The sequence below is a fragment of the Bremia lactucae genome, linkage group LG15 (assembly GCF_004359215.1).
Source record: "Bremia lactucae strain SF5 linkage group LG15, whole genome shotgun sequence".
NCBI lineage: Eukaryota > Oomycota > Peronosporomycetes > Peronosporales > Peronosporaceae > Bremia > Bremia lactucae.
In genome coordinates this window covers 194,091-216,440 of record NC_090624.1, presented here as the reverse complement: position 1 = coordinate 216,440, position 22,350 = coordinate 194,091, and the positions used below count along the sequence as shown (strand labels likewise).

Below are 22,350 nucleotides of genomic sequence, written 5' to 3'. Positions count from 1 at the left end.
TTTTTCTACGCTCTCATTGGATTAAACTCGTCTCAAGCAAGGCTTTGTTCTTGAGATGGGACTTTGTTGTGTCCTCGCAAAGGCTCAGCTAAATAGCTGACACGTCAAGTCGGTGGTCAATCGTGTTGTCGAACGATCTCACGTTGTCCTTTTTAACGGTGCTGTATCGCTCTTGTCTTAAGTGGTCTTTAAAAAGCCTTAATCACTATACGGCACATCTTTGCTCGCTTGTTTTTGGCGGCTCACCGACGTGTCGCCTCCCCGAGAAAAGGCAAGTATTACATCTTTGGACACTAAACTATGCGGATGCGTACAACGACTTGTGGTTGTTGTCCTCTTTCACATCTTAAAAATGGAAATTGTGAGCCCAGTTATCGTGACTAAAATGCACAGAGATTCATCCGTAATCGAGGGGCTATGCAACTTAAACGTCGATCTTTGCGAGATCCTATCTTTTTTTCTGACATGCAACGTCCTCTTGGGCTTATCGCTGTAATAATTATCAGAATTGCTGCAGGCATCTTTTAAGTTGTCACTAAAAAAAGAATTTAGCTTTAAAAATCGGACTTTTGTCATAACACGAGTAAAATGCGACTTTCGTCTTTTCTTTGCCACCAAGTCCTTGTTTGTAATCTTCAATCGTTTACACAAGTTGCACGATTGTAACAATCACACTTCTATTGCTGTAGTTCTCGAAGAAATTTCCTTTTATAAAGCTTAGCTCAGAAAACAGGTCGTAGCATGGTAAGCAACAGCCTTTCGCACAAACTTGATGCGCAGAATTTCAAAGCGACGATTGAAAATGCAATACATCTTAAATTAAATTTGTATTGGAGATTGCATTGAAATTACCAGCATTGATTGGGCTTGTCAAGATATACAAAAAAATAACTTTTTTTTTTCCGTTTTATGGTTTTAAAATGTTGAAAAAAAAAGGTAAAGCATTTTGCGTCGGTACAATACATTGTCAAACTCAACTGCGTCACCGTCGATTGCCTCTCAGCTAGTGCGCACGCGCGCATCATCAGCCATGCCGTTCCAATCCGTCTCGCAAATCTTGACAAATGACACAACACAGCCAAAAACGATGCCAATCGTCAACCCAGCCCAGAATCCCGGGACGCCCATACCCATTGAAAATGCAAAATACGTGCCAAGAGGCAGCCCAAGTACAAAGTACGAGAATAAATTGATCGTTGCGCCGAGAGAAAGTCGTCCTGTCCCGCGAAGCACGCCTTGCATGACAGCATTAAGGGCATCACATAGTTGATACGGCATGAGGTAGAGGATTGCGTGGCCACTTGATGCAATCGATACGGTATCATTAATGAAAATCGCGGGAATCAAGTACCGTGTCGCAACGATAACGACTGCTAGCACCACCGAGAACAATACGGCAAGGACCATGCCAAGCATCGATGCCATTCGCGCATGTTGCGGCTTGTTGCTTCCCAAGTACGTCCCCACAAGTACATTTGCCGCCACAGAAATGCCAAGAAAAAAATTAAATGCAAAGGTCGAGACATTCACGAGTACGGAATGCACGGTGATTGCCATGATGCTATGTGGCAACAACCCCACAAGAGCCGCCATGATTTCAAACGACATCCATTCCAACAATAACATTGCGGCACCTGGAAGTCCGAGTTCCAATACAATACTCACGTGTTGCATCGCTTCGTGTACATGCCATCCAGGCCACCATTTGGCTAAAACGTAAGGATGTTGATAAAAATACGGAATGAGACTGAATGGAAGGACCAGGTCCGAGACGAGACGTGCAATTGCGGTGCCATCGAATCCACAAGACGTGTAAAAAGTCAAATACCCCCCTAGAAAGACGTTGACGAGGTTACTTATCACAGCAATATAAACCATTGGCAACACGACGTGTTGTGCTTGCAAAACTTTCTTGAATAATTCGTAGACGTATAAAGCTGGAATCCCTGGTAATAAAATCTGGCTAAAACGACCTGCAAATGCGGCGACTTGAGCTGGCTGGCCAATAGCTACGAGTAATGCTTCGGTGTACCAATTTAAAAGGAATACAGGAAGATACGTGACACCAAGGACAATGAGTCCACTTTGAAGATAAATCCCCAGCTTTTTTGCTTTCTTGGCACCGTAAGCTTGCGAGCAGAGTGTATCCATGGCCGTTGCTAAGCCAAAGCCAATACCAATGGCTGTGAGATTCAAAACCATGGTCGAAAGTGCCACGCCATCGAGATATTGCTTGGTTAAGGGCGACTTCAAGTGACCCACGAGTGTCATGCTTACGATTGACGGAAAGAACTCGAGTACGTAGGTCCAAATGACTGGATTTGCAAGCTTTACGAGCTTAAAAACTTCTGTTTTAATGGTTGGAAGCGAATTCCTCGCTCCTGACTCGAGGTCGGACTTGAAATCACGAGAATGTGGCGGTAGTAGCAATGGAAACCCTTCTAATTGCTTTGAATTTGCAGACGATATATATAAAAACCGTTGACAGAATATTTCCGTGTGCTCCGAGCTATTTGATGAGCTATATGAGCTGTTGGATGTCTCGGAATCTTCTCCTGATTCTTCTAGTATATCGAATAAACTTGCATTTATGCGTCCTTGACACTGTAACCCAGTTTGTAACCTTTTTTGTGCCTTTGTACCCGCTCGAGGGTTACACACTTTGACAGGCCACTTTTCTTGATTCAATTTGTCAGCAATACTGGGAGCTGCTACAGTTGATGACAAGGGTCCATTCCCATCTTTACAAGAGCGTGCTAACGCCATTTTCTTCTTTAACATGCTGTCGAAACGGCGAATTGCATTCTTCTTCACAAACGTCGTTTCGCTTTGAAGTGTCGACGTGTTAACGACGAGTTCGGGGTTACAAAGGCCTTTGTCTTTTAGGAAACACTTTTGATTTCGTATCAAACTGTGAATGTCTTTTGGACTGCCACTGGAACTATCGCCGTCGATTGTATTATTTCTAATACTTTCCATCGTCGTCCGGCTTCGAGTGTACTCGGTGTGTAACCGCTGTAACGTGACAGGTTATATTGGGTTACGCGAGATGGTAACGTCTTGTAGAAAACAAAGTGAAAATGGATACAATTGCTTGGATAAGCTAAACATATAGAAAAAAGACGGTGACATTAATGTTAGTAAGGAACACTCGAGATCGGGAACGAGTCAGTTTGAATACACGCGCCACGTTTCTCTTTCAAGAGGAGATGAGCTGCTGCTACGAGTCAATGTACGTACACAACGTCGAGGGTGGTCCAAGTAATAAAGTCGGCGAATTTCGCCATGCAGCGGGTGTAATTCGTAAGCTTGCGAGAAGTACGACGGAAAGTGCCCAATGACGCGATGCAAATCAACGCTCTGACGACGTAAAAGCGTTTCTTCGCGAAGGATAGCAATTTGTTGTGATCTGAATGTCGCGCGGACGTAAATATACGGTCTCCGAGGGACGCAATGTTTGTTTAGTGGCATTTCTGATTGAAAGAGTGCCACCCCACCAATGAGGTTGCAAGATTGTGTCGCGAATGTACTAATGGAGTCGAAAGTTCTCTTCGACGTCGACAGCAACATTATGGTGATTTATGGTACTCGTTTTTTTATCGTAAGAGTGGCGATGAATCGTTTTCATTTGCTGACTTGCGCACTTCATCTCCAGGCAGCGGTCGGCCAGACGCCCATTATTCCCATCCACAGCATTGGCAAAAGGCACATTTACAATGCGAATTGCTTGCAAAGTGCGAGTTCTTTAACGCCGGTGGATCTACCACAGATCGCGTAGGCAAGCGTATGATAGAAGATGCTGAAACTTCGGGTCGTATCAAGTCTGGCGACACGCTAATCGAGCCAAAGTCAGACAACACTGATGCGTATAATTATCTTTTCAAAAAATCCTACTTAGCGATGCTAATGAAGATTCTACTAAAGCTATTGGCTTGGCGCTTGCATCTGCTATAAAGGGCTACCACTGCATCATTACGCTGCCAGGTAAGTCCGAAACTATCTCAAGTCTTCTTGCAATCCGTCTCATTATCCCCCAACGCGTATAGAAATAAACGAGCCTCGAGAAAGTAGACGTTCTTAAAGCTTTAGGTGCGAAAATCATTGGTACCCCGACAGAGGCTCCGTAAGACTCGCCAAAGAGCCACATTGGCATCGCTAAGTGTCTGCAGGCTGCATTTTCCAACTCGCATATTTTTGATTAATACAAAAACCCTTCCAATCCGCTCGCCCATTATGACGGTACCGCAGAAGAGATTTTTAACCAATGCGATGGCAGAATTGACTTGGTGGTGATGGGGGTCGGCACCAAGTCAATTCTGCCATGTAAATTGGGACAAGAAAAGTTACTTTTACTTGCAATTCTATTGTTTTTTTTTTCGTTTTTATTTTTTGATTTTCTTAAGTAAAAGTAAACTATTGGCTCGTACTTCGAAAGCGCGCGGCCTTAATTTATTTTTTTGATGAATAAACAGCTTGGCAATTGCCAAGTGCTTCGAATTATTTTATGCGAATAATTGGAAATAGCTAGAAAGTTACATCACATTTGTTGAGATAGGCAACCTAGGCGTGCAGGGCACCAGTACTATAGCAATTTCATAGTCGAAGGACATTTTCCCTTACGCTCCCGAGCCGCGTGATATCGTGTATGCTTAAGCAAAACAAAACGATGCTCGACGCTTACGATGGAGTATATTTAGGGAATTCGTAAACTCACCCTCGCTTTTCCTAAACTCACTCAATTCAGTTTTAGCCAATCAAATGTCGTGTTTACAGCTCATCACATTTCATTTAATACATCAACGTCGAAATCTCCGTGCACAAACAGCAACATTGAATTCTCCGCGCACGACTAGCAACATTGAAATCTACCGTCAATTATCCACCTTCCTGAAAAATGTTATTATAAGCCTCCTGGAACTACGTGAATCGCACTTGAGGATGGTGAACTTTTAAATAGAAAGCTAGGAAGGTCTCCAAAGAAGTGTTTTTAAAGAATAAGTTTATTACCAACATTATCTGTGTCATACCTACTGCCACCCTGATCTGCAGTTGCTCCTTGCTCCTGCGCCGTAACTCTTCTCGACGCCCCTCTGCCCATTGGTGCAACTCAGCAACTCCTTGATGCAACTCATGCCAAGACTGGGGCTGCATACGCTGGCGTTCATACGCGAGCTGCTGCTGGTAATTCGCTTGAGCCTGCTCTCGCCACGCGCGCGCACCTGGACCATGTACTCCACTTTTGTAGCGAAAAACTTGATGTCTGTCTACCAACTCAAAGGTCCACTTTTGTGGGGCCTGCGTCATGACCCAAATCCACCTGCATACAAATTACGAGGTGGTAAACCTTGGTCTCAGCATGGTACTGTCCTGGTCCCTGACGCTCTTTATTCATAGAGTCCAAACGCGAAGAAATCCTAGCCAGCTCTGCGGCAATGTCGCAGCCTGGTAAGGCTTCAACACTTGGCATACCCTTTTCGCGAGCACCCAAGTACTCTTCCTCAGTGACGCCCCTTTCGCGAGCAGCTACTTGCGCTTCTTCCCATACGCATTCCCAGCGTAATCGGGTATTGCGCCCCTAAACACTTCCTCACCCGCCATTGGGCTCATAACCTTTCAAAACGACGCTAGCAAGGTCTCCACAGAAGTGTTTTTAAGGAGTAAGTTTGTTGCCAACATTATCTGTGTACCACCCTGATTTGCGGTTGCTACTTGCTCCTGCAAAATGGTATGCTCACCCTCCGGCTTCTGTTCCCTGCAACACACCAAAATATACAAATGAAAGTCAATCCTGAATAGAGACAGTTTCTTGATGGCTTGTGACCTGGCGGTATTTTCAGCATGTAAAACACCATTTTCCAACATGAAGAAGCCATTAGAGCTGCGGTGTAGGCGGGCACGTCGTAATGCGGCCACGCACTACTTAGACACACATCCTAGCACAGCGAGGAAGCGGTTTGACCAGCTTCTCTTGCGTGCAGTGAGGTAGTTGTGGTGGGCGCGTTAGCGACCTCACACAACGCACTATGCACTTTGGTTAAGTGTCGTCACGGGAGCGGTAAATCCGGCTCCTCGTGCGCACTTACCTCTTAGAAAGCGGTTTTCAGACTGATTTATATTCAATCGTAGTAAATAAAAATACCTATTTTTACCAATCAAAATGTCATATCTACAAATAAAAATTAATATGTATTGCGAGCGTATCTTTCTAGATACCTCGCGTAACGGATGGCGCTAGCCGTCATCTCTCTTAATGTGAACACACCTATGTGCATCACATACTCATGGGTTGGTCACAAATGTGAACCACGCCCGAGTGCTGGGTCTAATTACTTAAATTAGTAATTGACCATTCCCTTAAGTACACCAAGTGTACTTAACGGGGACTGTGTAACATTAGGGCAACTTTAGCCTGTTTTACCATCCTCCCCTTTCAGAACGAACTTACATTTTGAATTCATCAAAGAGGACAGAGAAACAGCGAGCTGCTCTACGCGCCGCTTAGTTCTCTCTTTCACTCTTGCTACCTGTATTTTACACGGCGCCAAAGATGCCACCTAAAAGGGGCCACGTTGGTTGGTCGTCTGCGAAGACGCCCACTCAACCTCGCACTAAGCGCACGCGTGGCGTTAATTCGCCGGTCGCGTCCAATGACTGTCACGTTAACGGGGCTAAAGGATCCATACCACTTTAACAGTGAGGATGCTGATCCGTCGCTCATTGTCGACTACAATGAGTTGACACCGTTGCCATCATCTCGTAGTAGTGATGCGGACAACGAGCTCATGAGAAAGAATGATGGCGCATTATTGCCCATTCAAACTCCTCTCATGGCTCACAACATGAAACAGCAGCATTCACGAATGCTATCTCGTCGTCTGCGCTGGAAAGCGCAGCGACAATTAAGGAGAGCGCTGCGCATACAGGCGCAGCTACTTCTCCGTTGAATATAACCACAGCTCCTTATGCTCAGACCATAATCCATAATGGTTCTGACATAGAGGATTCGCAGCCTAAAGCTCCGCCGAGACACGTAAACGTGCTCAGCCGGTGTCACAAGCCAGTCGTATTGAACGTGTCTATGTAACGGGTGGCATACCAAAGATCCCCCTCCAACCTCACTGCACGCAAGAGAAGGCGGTCTAACCGCTTCCTCACTGTGTTAGGGTGTGTGCTTAAGTATAGCGTGGCCGCTTAAAGACATGCCCGCCTTCATGTACTGGCCGATTAAATGCAGTGCTAATTAGATGACCGTGGCAAGGCATCAACATACAAAATCTAAAAGGCGCTGCACCTATTCCATCCCATTCAATGTTATCTGAAAACGTATTAGCCGTTATATCGGCATATTCCTCTCTTCACATTACTTGGTTAATTTCCTTACTGCTTCAAGTCAATACTTGGTAGATTTTGCGCATTTGCATGTATGAGTTATGTAGTTAACCGAAGCTGACAGCCAGCGCTCAATATTTACAATTTCTATCAGTGTACACATGTGTCAAATTGGCCAAAAAGTCAAAGTGAAACTCATCAAACTGATCTCCGTTGCAGCGGGTTTACCTGTCTCATGGTAGCGGTTACCTTTGCCTTCGTTTTTCTGATTAAATTCTTTCTCATTTGTTAAATTTGCAATTTCATAAGATTCCCACCAATGAGCACTTCTTTCCGTCTAGACGGTGGACAGATTGTCCACATGATCCACAATTACGTTTGGCCTTTTTGTTGGAATTGAGCTTAAAAGGACCCCGCCGTGTTGTAGTGCTCAGAATCATGTTTTAACCTAGAGCGGCGCGTGTTCTGGGTTTCATAGAGGGCTCAAGCACATTGATAACTAAAAGCCGCATCATCTCTACTGCTATGACATTTTGCTGTGATGTAAGTTTTTTTCTACTTGTGCAGCACCGAGTCCAAAAAACCCGCACATGAATGTCACCCATAGCCATTGTCAAGAGATTATTGGCAGATCCAGGTGCCGCTGTAGATGAAATTGGTTTATTTGGAGTTCCTCTCCAGTTGTCAAAACTCGCATGATGTCATGCTTGCAAGGCATTCCCATTGGAACTCGTGAACACCCAATGCAAATTTCAATTGTTGCTTGGTGCGTTGGCTAACTTGATCATCAATTGTGCTTGAAGATACTTTTTAAAAACACGATGTACTGCAAATTGCGAGATTTCGTGAAAAATGCCACTAATAAATTGACTTCCATGAAGCTACCTATTATAGCATTCTTCTGGATTTCAATTTTCGTATCATGCTCATGCTTTTGCCGTTGAACAGCTTGTTGAATTACGTAAGAAGACTTTTTGGAAGCTGCCAGTTGACATTTAAAAGAGGAATGTCTTTAACATTGGATAATCACTTTCACACGTGCTGTCGTTGCACTTCTAAAATGTTATGTCTTGTATGTCGTGCTTGAACAAACATATATTTTTATGGGAGCCGGGTATCAGTCGAATTTACAATGACTTTCTGAGGCCTGCACCTTCGAATTTCAAACCAAAATTTCTTATAAATCTCCTCTGCTTTAGCATGCTTGAATTCCCGCCAAATCTGTCGAAAATTACCCCAGGCATCCTGATTAAAGAATTCCCCGCAATTTTCTAACGCGTTATTTTCAATGGTCCAAGTAGCTGAAAAAGATTGTTGAGTTGCATTTATTAAAGACACTTCTCGATCAATGGACATAACTTGAGGAAAAGGAATCAAAAAATGCGTGAAAAGGTTACTTAGTTGTTGCATAGCCCATGCATTGTCGAGAAATGTCTCCAATATTGTGAATACAATAGCTGTATAGAAAGTCCCATAATCCCAACAACACATAACAGAGGAAGCCCCACTTGGTTGTCTTATACGTGCAATTCATGACATACACCGTGGAATAACGTCTGCCAATGCGATTAATTTGGGTTAGCCAAACCTAAATGGATCACGTGGCCAGTAGGATCTGCTTGGTACTTATGAGCGCACTTGTTAGCTTCCACTTGGCGTAGGAAAGCTAGCATTGGAGTCTTCCCGTTTAAAAATGAGCGAGTAATAGACATTTGAATCTTGTAAATGTTTTATGTTGTAGTTAGCATTCTCGGCTGCTTATGTAGATCACAGAGAACAATCCTCGGGGGTACACCAAGTCTCAATAGCTCTTCTGTGTGCCTGCGGTATTTGGGGACTGCAGCAGCATTGCGTAGCACAAATGACCGAGAGACTCAATCCGTTTAGATGAGCCACACCATCACACGAAATGGGCAGCCGGTCCTTTTCGGCGTGGAATTGCGTACTCGTGGCTTTATGTATGAAGAGATGACGGTGAGTCGTTTTTAGCAACCAAACACCATTTGTAGGCGTGCACGTCGTAATGCGGCCACGCTCTACTAACGCACACACCCTAGCACAGCGAGAAAGCGTTTTAACCTGCTTCTCTTGCGTGCAGTGAGGTAGTTGTGGTGGGCGCGCAAGCGACCTCACCCAACACACTAAGTACTCTGGTTAAGTGTCGTCACGGGAGTGGTAATCCAGCTCCTCGTGCGCACTTACCAAGTAGGAAGTAGTTTTCAGACTGATTTATATTTAATCGTATTGAATATATATACCCGTTTTTACCAATTAAAATGTCATCTCTATAGATAACACTGATATGTATTGCGAGATTATCTTTCTAGATACTTCGCGTAACGGATGACGCTAGCCGTCATCACGGATGACGCTGGGCGTCACCCCTCCTAATGTGAATGCACCCATGTGCATCACATACACAAGGGTATGTCACAAATGTGAACCAAACCCAAGTGGTGGGTCTAATTACTTGATTTAAGTAATTGGCCATCCCTTAAGCACACCAAGTGTACTTAACGGGGACTGTGTAACATTAGGGCGACTTCAGCCCGTTACACCATCCCCCTCTTTAAGAACGAATTTACATTTTAAATTCCGTAAAGAGGACGAGGAACTGCGAGCAGCTTTACGCGCCGCTAGTTCATTCAATCACCCTAGCGACCTGTTCACATACTCGGCGCCAAAGATGCCACCGAAAGGGGTACGTTGGTAGGACGTCTGCGAAGACGCCCACTCAACCTCGCACTAAGCGCACGCGCCGCGTAAACACGGCGGCAGCGTCTAATGCCTCAGTCAAAGCGCCGGTAACTACTGCTGCTGTCACGTAAATAGGGCTAAGGGATCCATCGCACTTTAACAGTGAAGATGTTCATCCTTCGCTCATTGTCGACTACAATGAGTCGACACCGTTGCCGTCACCTCATAGTAGTGATGCAGACAACGAGCTCATGAGGAAGGATGATGGCGCATTATTGCCCATCTAAAGTTCTCTCATGGCTAACAACATGGGGACAGCAGCATTCACGAATGCTGTCCCGTCGTCTGCGCTGAAAAGCGCAGCGACAGGTAATGAGAGCGCTGCCCATAAAGGCGCAGTCGCTTCTTCGTTGGGTATAATCACAACGCCTTGTGCTCAGACTATAATCCATAATGGTTCTGACATAGAGGATTCGGAGCCTAAAGATCCGCCGACGACTCGTGAATGCTTAGTCGGTGTCACAAGCCAGTCGTTTAGAACGTGGCTATGTTACGGGTGGCATTCCAAAGATGCCCCTTCCATCGAAATGGCCTCGTTTAAACGGGCCAAGAGCGTCGCTCCTAGAGCGCGCTCTTGTAGACGCACATGATTATTATGGCGTCTTTCAATCATAGAGGGCTCAGGGAAAATCGCTTCGGCGTATTTTCCCGATCCCGGTCGTGTTGCGCTCAAATGAAACGTTCGACCAATACGAGGCGGAATTTTTGCGCCGCATTCATCCGCATTCCGATGCGAAACAGCGATCGCAGCGAATTAATTTCGCCCGCTTGCGTGTGAAAAAAATCATGGGTGATACTGTACCCCCTGTTTCTTCTCACAACGCTACTTCGGTTAGTCCATTTGAGACTAGCGAAGTGGCCTCAGCTGGTGCTCCTTTTCATAGGCAGCCACCAAGCCGGGCACATCAATACGTAGGGTATCGATCGGTTCCCAAGAGTTAAAACGCTTCAAGTAACACTTCAATTGGACGAGGACCTAATACCCTTGCCTCACGGAGCGGTGGGCAAGCAAACTTCCAACAAGGAAGCGTTGATTCCCACCCGCATTCATCAGTTCAGGTGTCGCCCGATAGGATTGGCGATCTCGCCCACCTACTCGCGGCTGCCTTGCCTTCGTCCGTTCAGTCGCATGCGTTAAACGCTGCTGAACGACGTATTGTGAATCTCGAGGGTCAAGTGTCGCGACTGATCTCGGATCTTCAGGATGTCCGACGAAGGATCATCAGGGTTATGAACGACTGAAGACTCGCTTGGACTTCCTGGAGAAGATATTGCTGAGAGATCCGCGTATCTTGTGTGATGCCCCTCGCTCTCCGAGTCATATTCGTGGTGGGAGGATTCAGTCGGCTTCTATTTTTTTTTGCCTTCTCCGTCTCCCTCACCCAAAATACGCTCGACTCACAATCGGCGTCACCATCGGTCTCTTTAGCCTGATGGGGATATGTGACCTCATTTGGGTCTACGTACCGTTTCAGAAGACCCACGTAAAATACGGGGTGCGTCTTCATATACGGGGAAGGGTGAGCCTATAATTTAGATCTCCAACCTCTTCTACCACCGTAAAGGGCCCAATGAAACGCGGCAGCAACTTCGTAGTACCTCCAGGTAGTACCGAAATTGCATTTTTAGGTAGGGTAGCAGTATTTTTGTACTTTTTCACCCACTCTAAAGCATTCGTTATTTTGCGACCATTTCAGTCAGCATATTCTTTTTGTTTGTGCTGTAAACTTGCCATTGCGTCACGGACTTAACGTGTGATGGCTTATCGCTCATCCATAAATCGTTGAGCCTCGCTCACGCTCTTAGCATCAAACTCGCCTATGACACCGCCAAGAGGTCGGTCATAAGGCGTAGTTTTCTTGACCACTGCTAAACTGGCAGGGTCACTAGGGCAAGTTTCAGTCTTTGAGATGATACCCTCATGGGATATCCCTCTTTCGCACCGAGCATAGTGAGGGGCCCTTCCCCACGAAGACTCGGGCTGCGCACAAACGAGACTGGCGTCCGAGGATGGCGAAGTCCGTTAAACGGTGTCTCACCCGTGCTGGCGTGGACACTGTTATTTATAGCGAGCTCCACAAAGGGCAATTGCTTGCTCCACTCTTTAGGAGTTGCTATAGTGCGGAAGACATCCGCCACGACCCGATTGGCACGTTCTGTTTGGCCATCGGTCTGGGGATGATCTGCGGTCGACATGTGGAGCTTGCTACCTAGCAGCTCNACGTTATACTGGCGCGTACCAGGCAAGAGCTCTTCCATACGAGCAAGACAGTACCTAAGTACGGTCAGTTCTGTCACATTTTTCACCAACTTGAGAAGTGCACTGCCCACAAGTGAGCCAGAAACTATGACGGTGCGAAAGCACAGGAAACAGTTTATTATAGTATTTTGATGATGTTGGAATGGATGATTTCCCACGCACCACTGAGGAATTCGTCCACGACTTTGGTCTAGACAAGGGGAATTAGTCGGGAATTTAACATGAAAAAAGCGCGCATAGGTCCTCACGTTCATTGTACCGTCGAAAGTGGGCTGGATGACACATTCAAGATCCTTGAGCGCGGCAATTTCAGTCTTTTCAAGAGAGAAGCCACCCGCACTATTGGAATGACGTTACTGAATTAAGACGCTAATTTGTCAAACGGACTTTAAACGATCGCGTACCGCGTGTAGGTGGCCCAATTAATGTCTCGAAAACGATGAAGCGCCTCCTCTCGAGCTAGAGCCACATCTAGTGAGCCATTGCCCGACATATTGATGACAACGTGGTGTTTTTTCTCCATCGCTGCACGTGCTTGCAAGTGCTTTATCCTCTGCGATCCTTCAGGATTAATATTGTCGCTATAAGTACGCTATTCTTAAGTACTCTATTTTTAAGTACGCTATTGTTAAGTACACTCAGTAAAGTTGCGAAGCTGGTAGTCCGAGCTATTTCACAAATTTATTAAAAAGACTTGGTGACGAGGAAAGCCTAATGGCGCTTTTCTAGCGCCTGAGCTGCGACCGATAAAATGACTTGCTTAGCGACCGAAACGTGTATATTGGCTGCAACGCTGGACGAGCAAAGGGTTTCTATGGGAAATTTCACAATCAAGATGCTGAGAAACACGACCGAATAGCTTAACGTTCCGCCATGTGATTTAATTTCCGAAGATTTAAAAGCTTAGCCAATTTGTACAACCTATTTAGCGCTCTTCGAAACAGAACGTGCGATTCTTTCGCTAGTAGGTCATTTTTAGATTAATGATGAAGAAAATGCCTCAGCTAATGTTTGTAACGGGGCACTACTGACTTAAACTGCTTCAGTACAAGTCCACATCGCACTGCTTCAGTGCGAATGGTGCCTCACGTCACATCACGTACACTAGTACGTGCGGAGGAAGACTCTCCTTAAAACACTTGCTTTTAAAGAGGGTTAATTAAAAACTGTATTTATATAATTAAGTTCTTGTCTATCTACTTCATACGAACATAATTATAAACTAATATAACACATGTAATACAAGTCTTATCTGCTCTATCTTTGCACGCATCCAGCGCTGATTGGACCGCGGAGAAAGTAGATATAATGGTCTATATCTACCAATGGATAAGCTTTTAGAATATACCATGCAAAGTAATATTCTCCAAATATTATCTACCCTTTAGATAATATATTAATTAACAACCTTTAAATGTAAATTTCATGTAACGATACACCCCGTTATATCACCCCTGCCTTAAACGACAACCACTTTGAATGTCATTAAATAGAGTGGTCACTATAGGACCACTTGATAAAAAACGAAGTAATGGGGCAGAACCACAGTGCTAACGCATCACATGAGCAACAACTCAGCGGAATGCGATAGTGCGGCGCTGTAATGGGACTAGGCCAAGTCCCTTGTTCAGCTCACTACAAGAGGACACTGAACCGTGGGGAGGAAACGTTGGAGGGCGCTTGCGAGGTTGGAGATAAAATGACAACTGAATTGAAAAGCTGTCATAGTTCCTGTCGCTACTCCTAATTAGCCTCAAGGGCTCCTAGAGGTTTTACAAGTAAAACCTACACATGCATGAATAAAACCTACGAACTGATATATAAAACCTTGGGTACACTGAGGTTCAACCCATAGGACCTTGAACTTGAAGTCCTGTGGAAAATTCCCTGCAAAGTGACTGGCTCACGCCACTCACTTCAACCGGTAGAGACACGTCGGACGCGTCACCAGTGTAGTTCCCAAGCAGGAACCATCATTCTGTACTTGAATGTAAATCTTGAACTTCGACTGGGAAGCTTTGAACTTGAACTTAAAACTCTCATGTCGACGATGCAGTGTCGCCAGATGGTTTCTAGGAAGATGAGTAATGACGATGCGGCGTCATCACTTCATCTAGAGCCTAACTGGCTATCTTTAGCCCTGGCTCCCATGTCTTACCCTGTAGAGACATGTCCCGCTTCCCTCCGTCTCATCTCCGGTGCCCAGCACCTTTGATATATGTACTATGGTAAGTACTAAGACATGTAATGAGAGGCCCATTCCATCATTCCCCCCATTAAAGGAGCGTTCACGCTTCAAATGGAAGAGGAAAGCTGGCTGTGCTTCACTTCAAAATGAGCGACCGAGGAACCAAGCGACCGTCCCAGCCTTCCGTGAGTGACTCAGGCAGGAGTCCTCATGAAGCCCCTTGCCGTACTGAGCATCCTGTCAAGCGACAGAGGCTTAACGGTGGACTCTACGACATTGCACTCATCGTTACCGAGCGGGGTGGTGTAGAGTTCTACCGTGAGCGCTTCAGCTGTTGGCGTCGGATCAACAACCGTGATGATCCGCGTCAATCAAGGGCAGCGAAAGAGAACTCGTGGATATCCTTCGTGTTTCTTGAAAACAAGAATCGAATGGACTCCCTTCTCGGACGTGGACCAATTCAACTTGGCCACGGCAGCGGCGACAGAGCCGACGCTACAAGTCGCTCTCATACTCACGCACGACGTCAGTAACGTCAGCCACGAGGGCGTCACGTGATTCCCAAGTGTCGTCGCTCGGCTGACAGCCACGCCACCGAACACAGAAGAAGCGACGAGTCTGTTTCTTCTTTCGGCGGCTATTCGACGGAGTCAGATGGTCTCGGTGACCAACAATCGACTCAACCAGCCACCGTCGTTCTCCGTGAGAATCAATCAACGGAGGTGAAGCTGAACGAGAAAACGATTGAGGGGCTCTGTAAGTGGAAGAGCGCTCATCGCGAGCAGATTGAGGAGCTGCACATGCACTCATCAGATCTGAAGACTCGCTGTCAAACCTTGAGGCTCATGCGATCAAGTGTGACTCGCGCCATGATGCCATGGAAGCGAAGGCGACACAGGCTTCCGTGTCGAAGACCGAGTTCGAATCGAGGCTTCAGCAGACTCAGGACGATGCCCTAAAGTTGCAGGAGACCTAGAAGATCCGTGGCTTGAGCCATGTTCGACTTGTTAGTGTCGTTGAGGAGGCTGGCTCAACTCTGGGCACTCTTCGCGGTGATCTCGAGACTCGTCTCGTTGCTCTCGAGTCTGTGAAGGACCAATCCTTTGATGTCCCCCAGCGCCTCTATGCCGAGAAGCAACTTCAGAGCGATGAGTTGGCGACTCTTCGCGAGCAGGTCGAGACCCTTCGACAGCAAGTGGCTCACCTTCAATGGTTGAAGTAGGGTCAGCAGACCCACTTGGTAAGTATGGCTTCAGTCTGCCCACATAGAATGGTAGCGTATTTACTTGCTGAACAGTTGTACCTGATCCGCTTGCAACTCTTTTTTTTCTATTTCTTTGGTGGTAAATCATCTAGCTCAGAAGGAAGAGGTATTTTTACTAATAAAAATGAGGTCTTTCAGTGTTTCTATTGAATCTAAAAAATCTTTTGTGTTGGGCGAAGACGCATACTCGTAGGGACGTCTAGGGTGTAGGCACTCCCGTTGCATTTCAGAACTCTGAATGGTCCAATAAACCGAGGTAGTAGCTTGCTGCTACCAAGGTTGGACACTGCATGTTCAGGAAGGTTACCCGTACTAAGTAGGACGAGATCTCCAACCTTGAAACAATTCATGTTCTTTCTTCCATGCTTGTCCGCTTGCTCCTTCTGCCGATCTTGGGCTTGAGCAATTGCGTCGCGCACAAACTTACCGATGATTTGTCTCTTGCCGACAGTCTTTGATCCGCTTTTGATCTCGTCGAGGCATGTTTGACGTGGAGTCCAAAACGTCAAATTGGCCCGTATATCCGTCGCACTCGAGGTTGTTCAACTCCGTTGCCAATGGAGTTCCTCCCCCACCAAGAGTAGAAACCGCCCCCATGAGTGTCGCTGGCACGCGAGGGTGGAAATTATTGTTGATATAGAAGGGATTGTACCCGGTAGATGCGTGCGTTGAGTTGTTGATCGAGAACTCAACCAGTGGGAGGAAGGCACTCCATTCCTCGAATGACGTTGCATAACTTCGCAGTATGTCCTTCAGCACGCGATTCACACGCTCCGTTTGCCCATCCGTTTCAGGGTGTGCAGCTGTCGACATCGACAACTTCGTACCCAGGCGCTCAAAAACTGCGCGCCATAGGGCGGAGGTGAATCGGGGTGTCTCGATCCGAGACGATCTCCTCAGGCAACCCATGGAGTCGGAAGACAGTATCCTAAAAAGACTTGTGCTGTCTCTTCCGCATCGATGGTATCCGGCACGGCAATCAGATGAACCATTTTACTGAATCGGTCCACTATCACCAGAATGCCGTTCCGGTTTTGCGAGTCGCGAGGAAGTCCGAACACAAATTCCATGCTCACAGACTTCCAAGGTCAATTGGGATCGGTAGTGACCGCAGTGGTGCCTGAGTACTACTCGGAGGCTTCACGCGTTGGCACACCTCACAAGTACGGACGTACTTGCGCACCCATTTGTACATATGCGGCCAATAATAGTCGCGAGAGAGGCTCATGAAAGTCTTCTCGCGACCAAAGTGACCTCAGGGGGGCTGTCATGGTACTCAAACAACAGACGGTGCCTTAGTTCTTCGTCATTTGGAACGACAACTCTTGGCACGTCGTCACCGTCAACCTTATAACAGAGTAGACCATCGTGGATGGAATGTCTGTGGGTCCGTGATCGCGCTCTTGGAGATAGCTTTTTCAGCTTATCCTCCGTTAAGCTCTTGAGGAACTGCAGCATTACTAAGTAACCTTCGTCGTCCTTGTATGCTGGTGCAATGTCCTCAAGAACAGATGAGCGAGCTTGGACTTCGGTAGCGTTCACAGATTCTTGATCACTTGGACAAATCTCGCAGGGGGCGCTTGGCACATCCTCTGTCAATCGAGAGTCATAATCCGGACGTCTCGATAACGCATCAGCAAGAATGTTTGTCTTGTCTGGCTTGTAGTGTACAGCAAAGTTGTACTCCGAGAAGAATGCAATCCATCGTGCCATCCTCCGGGATAAGTAAGGGGTCTTCACGGCAGTGCGCGATGACGCATGATCTGTGTAGACCACAAAGCGCTCTTCACCGAGAAGGTGGACTCGGAACTTCACAAGAGAGTATTTCATAGCCAATAACTCTATGTCGTGAACCGGGTAGTTCCGTTCTGCTGCCTTTAATTGGCGCGATTGATAGGAGATAACTCTCTCTCGCTCATTGGCATCGTGCTGCATTAATGCACAACCAATGGCGTAATCACTCGCATCGCAGAAAACATGAAAAAGCTTGTTGTCATCAGGAAGCGCAAGCACTGGCGCTTCACGCAAGCTCCTTTTGACCAGCTCGAAAGCCACTTCATGTTCCTGTTCCCACTTCCACTCAACGTCCTTCTTGAGTAGGCACGTAAGCGGCTGAGTCATGTCAGCGTAGTTTCGTGTGTACTTGTGGAGGTAATTGGCCAGACCCAACCACTGGCGCAGTTGCTTCATGTTCTGAGGTACAGGCCATTTGTCGATCACTTTGATCTTCCCTGGGTCAGCGCGGATGCCGTTCTTGCCAACAAAGCAGCCAATGACTGGGATTTCTGGCGTGCAGAAGATACACTTCTTCAGATTCGCGTAGAGCTTGTTCTCTCGCATCACTTCGAATAGGCGTCGTAAGTGATCGAGGTGAACATCCAAGTCCGCACTATTATACGTGGCCTTGCTGTGGACGAAGATGTCGTCAAAATAACTCGAAGCAAAGTCACGTAAGGGACGAAGAATGTTTGTCACTATGCGATTGAACGTCGCTGGCGCATTCTTTAACCCTTGTGGCATCACGAGCCATTCCCACAGCATGCCGCTTGGCGTGCTAACCGCTGTCAGAGGAACGTCAGCCTCGCGCATTCGGATCTGATAGAACCCATCCAACAAATCCAAGGTGCTGAAGACTGTGCTATTCAGCATCCCGTCAAGAATCATGTCTTTCCGAGGAACAGGTTTCCGAGCAGGTATGGTGGCGTCATTCAGCTTGTTGAAAGCATGAACAATTCGCCAACTACCCGTTGCCTTCTTAACACAGAATGTTGGGCTGCTGTGCGGAGACTTGCTCTCACGCACATGACCAGCTGTCTGACGCTGCTCGAAGAACTTGTCGATTGCCTCGACTTGTTCCTTCGGCAATGGCCACTATCTCGTGACGCAATGCTTGCTACCAGGAGACAAGTCAATCTCATGATGGACTCCACGGTCCACTGGGAGTTCCTCTGGTACCTTGTCTGGGAAGATATCTTTAAAACTCCAAAGCAAGTTCGTACACTGGGTTTCCCTTGAGCGCATCCCACGACTGAGTTTCGTATCTCTTAATCCGGGTCTTGTCTTCCAGTACTTCCATGTCCATGTTGGACGAAGTATTTATTTCTTCGCGATCGGCTTCCGCAACGATCATACACACTTGGGCAATCTCGCCATCCTTGAGACTGCGGAGGAAAGACTTCTTGCTCATTTCTCCCAGAGAGAGCAAACTTGCTAACGAGTTTTGGGGGATTATGAACCTTCACGTTGCAGACACCCTGTCCCACCCACACATCGTCACAAGCAATAGCTTGGACATGTTCTTCGCTTGAAACATCAAAGTCGTTGATATTTCGTTCGTCAGTTAGCGTGGCAGGAGAATGCATACCTTGTTCAGAGGTACGTGTCTCAACTGGACCAGCTTCGCATGACGGATCACAACGAACGAGTTGAACGTTTTCATTCGTTGCGACTCTCCCCGACTTCGGTTGAGTCTTCTTAGTTTTTCTTGGTCGGTGCGCTTCCTTCTTGTGCTCAACAGATCCACTTTTATGAAGAAGCGGGGCCATCGCACGCCGCGAAATCACTAAAGGGATCTGGAACTTCTTCAACCGAGGCGTATACCCATAGTACTTGTTCCTCATCAGCAGATTCCCACTGCACTGTATTCGAACCTTGAACACTGATAAGATGCCGTCTCCAATCAATCTTTGGCTGGTAGCGCATCAGCCATGGCATCCCAAGTATCATATCGTACTTGTCATCGAGATCGAGAATGATAAATTCATCTTCTCCTCGGAAACCTTCACATCCCAGGTGCAGAGTAAGAACTCTTTCACCATCTGGGTTGTCGATCCATCCGCGAATCGAACAACCGTCCTGCCCATTTCCTTCACATCAGGTGCAAATGCTCGGCAATCTCGAGCAAAGTGGCCCATCCGATCACATCGGAAACACTTAAAATCGGTTATCGACCGCGTATTCCCGTTGGCTTGTGTGGACACAGCGGACAGATCCATTGGCTCGGGTCCGTCGTAGTACTGGCGTGACTGGTACTGCCGGTGCGGCTGGTACTGCTGGCGCGGCTGGTACTGCTGGCGCGGCTGGTACTGCTGGCGCGGCTGCCGGGTTGAACTCTGGTGGATGCGAGCTTGGCGAAGACTGAACTCTTCCTGAAGAGCGCGATTGATCGCGTCTTCCATCATCTCCGGATACTATCGGAACAGCTGAGTCTTCACTGGACCATCGTTCAGACCTTTCATGAACGTGACGACCTAAGTGGCATAATCGACTGGTTCGCTCACGATACTCGACACTAGGTATCGAGCGCGTTGCGCGTAGTCGTGCAACTCCAGACGTCCTTGGCGCAGGTACAGAAACTCAGCTCGAGCTCGGAATTCGATCTTCGGCGGCTCGAACGCTAGCTTCAACTCGTACTTGAAGGCTTCATGGTCCGGGAAGCATCCTGGGTCGGTGAGTCGACAACCGAATGCCCAGCTTTTCGCACGTCCACCGAGCTTCGACATCGCGAAAGCAACTTGATGTTCGGGATCATAGATCTGCCGAACTTTCAAGGCTGTATCCATCTCAACGAACCAACGTAAAAGGGGCTCATTCTCGCCACCTTTGTAATGGTTCACATCGAGGTTTAGAGGCGCAACTCTTGCGGCAGGAGTTGTGGTCTGCCGTTGCGCTCCAACAACCTCCTGGTGCATGAAGTTGAGCGCCGTCAACTCCTGCGCTTCGGGATTGAAGGTGTTCAACATGTTGATCACACTTGCTTCGCCGAAGATAGTGACCATGCGCTCATACGCCGCCCACTCCGGATCGAATAGGTGTTGGAAGTTCTCTCTCAATGTATCCATGATTCCGTGGAAAAAATAGGAAATAGAGCACACTGGCCAGTCAAGGAGTTGAAAGGACTCCTCAAAGTGCTACCAGGTGTAATGGGACTAGGCCAAGTCCCTTGTTCAGCTCACTACAAGATGACACTGAACCGTGGGGAGGAAACGTTGGAGGGCGCTTGCGAAGTTGGAGGTTAAATGACAACTGAATTGAAAAGCTGTTATGGTTCCTGTCGCTACTCCTAATTAGCCTCAAGGGCTCCTAGAGGTTTTACAAGTAAAACCTACACATGCACGAATAAAACCTACGAACTGATATATAAAACCTTGGGTACACTGAGGTTCAACCCATAGGACCTTGAACTTGAAGTCCTGTGGAAAATTCCCTGCAAAGTGACTGGCTCACGCCACTCACTTCAACCGGTAAAGACACGTCGGACGCGTCACCAGTGTAGTTCCCAAGCAGGAACCATCATTCTGTACTTGAATGTAAATCTTGAACTTCGACTGGGAAGCTTTGAACTTGAACTTAAAACTCTCATGTCGACGATGCAGTGTCGCCAGATGGTTTCTAGGAAGATGAGTAATGACGATGCGGCGTCATCACTTCATCTAGAGCCTAACTGGCTATCTTTAGCCCTGGCTCCCATGTCTTACCCTGTAGAGACATGTCCCGCTTCCCTCCGTCTCATCTCCGGTGCCCAGCACCTTTGAGATATGTACTATGGTAAGTACTAAGACATGTAATGAGAGGCCCATTACAGTTTTTCAAACCTTGGGGCATCAAAAGCCACTCCCAAAGTAACCGCTTGGGGTGCTTACTGCCGTTTTTGGCTACATCGGACTTTCTCATGAGTACCTGATAGGAGCCATCCTTCATATTCAACGCGGAAAAGATAGTTGACTTTCCCATGGAGTCCAACAAGACAGAGATCCACGGAAGTGGCGAAAGCGCCGGAAAAGACGAAACAAATGAGTAAGCATGAACCACCGCCAGCCAACAATCAGTAATCCGTTTCAAACAGGACTCCATTGCTAACGCAGTGGACCGTCAGAAACGGAACGCAGACAAACACGGAAGAGCAAACGTTCTTTCCTTTACAAATAATGACCTCGTACTACTCTCTACGGTAAACTTACCCAGGCGTGCAGTCACTAATGTGGGTAGCAGTAAACTACTACCCAAGTTCATTGGGCCTTTCCGTGTACTGCATCGCAGAGGCAATGCGTACACAATAGAATTGCCACGTAGGATGCGAACGCATCCTACGTTTTACGTTGGTCGGCTCCGCCCGTACCATCAGTACGCGGCTTCTTCCGAGGACGGATTTGACCACCCTTTTCAAGAATCCCCAAAAGATTCTTGTGATCGCGAACCAGGTTCTCATGTTGAACCTGAAGTTTCTCATGCCGGTTCCGAATATCCTCGAAACTACGATGAGCTGACGACAGCTCATCGCGAACAGCATGATAGTTCCGCTCGTACTCCAACAAGGAGTACGCACCCTTCGAACGGTCTTCCAACCGCTCGATATGGTGATTCTGCACCATCTGTTCCAACGAGCGACGCTTACCGCGCTCGTGTTCAAGACCCTCCTCCAAATCATGGAGGAAGTGATCCATTTTGTCGATCTTCGACATTAGATCCGACATACGGTTCGGATCTAATTTTCCCTCCTCCACCACAACCTTTGGTGGACTCCCACGGTGGTCAACGTTTCCTTGTGGAACG

General features: G+C 47.1%; 4 protein-coding genes across 4 annotated transcripts; 1 reads left to right on the top strand and 3 right to left on the bottom strand.

Moving 5' to 3' along the window:
* Positions 1–999: 999 nt before the first annotated feature.
* On the bottom strand, positions 1,000–2,979 carry CCR75_004775 (uncharacterized protein; the record flags this gene model as incomplete). Its single annotated transcript, XM_067962861.1, has 1 exon — positions 1,000–2,979. The coding sequence occupies one exon, from the start codon at positions 2,977–2,979 to the stop codon at positions 1,000–1,002; it is 1,980 nt and encodes a 659-aa protein (XP_067819354.1).
* Positions 2,980–3,532: 553 nt separating this feature from the next.
* Positions 3,533–3,954, top strand: CCR75_004774 (uncharacterized protein; the record flags this gene model as incomplete). Its single annotated transcript, XM_067962860.1, has 2 exons — positions 3,533–3,574; positions 3,607–3,954. The coding sequence occupies 2 exons, from the start codon at positions 3,533–3,535 to the stop codon at positions 3,952–3,954; spliced, it is 390 nt and encodes a 129-aa protein (XP_067819355.1).
* Positions 3,955–5,272: 1,318 nt separating this feature from the next.
* Positions 5,273–5,467, bottom strand: CCR75_004773 (uncharacterized protein; the record flags this gene model as incomplete). The annotated part of the gene is made up of 1 exon (XM_067962859.1): positions 5,273–5,467. The coding sequence occupies one exon, from the start codon at positions 5,465–5,467 to the stop codon at positions 5,273–5,275; it is 195 nt and encodes a 64-aa protein (XP_067819352.1).
* A 6,488-nt stretch (positions 5,468–11,955) lies between these two features.
* CCR75_004772 (uncharacterized protein) lies at positions 11,956–12,896 on the bottom strand (the record flags this gene model as incomplete). Its single annotated transcript, XM_067962858.1, has 2 exons — positions 12,751–12,896; positions 11,956–12,685 (listed from the first exon to the last, which is right to left on the bottom strand). The coding sequence occupies exons 1-2, from the start codon at positions 12,867–12,869 to the stop codon at positions 11,956–11,958; spliced, it is 849 nt and encodes a 282-aa protein (XP_067819353.1). The 5' UTR covers positions 12,870–12,896.
* Positions 12,897–22,350: the final 9,454 nt, after the last annotated feature.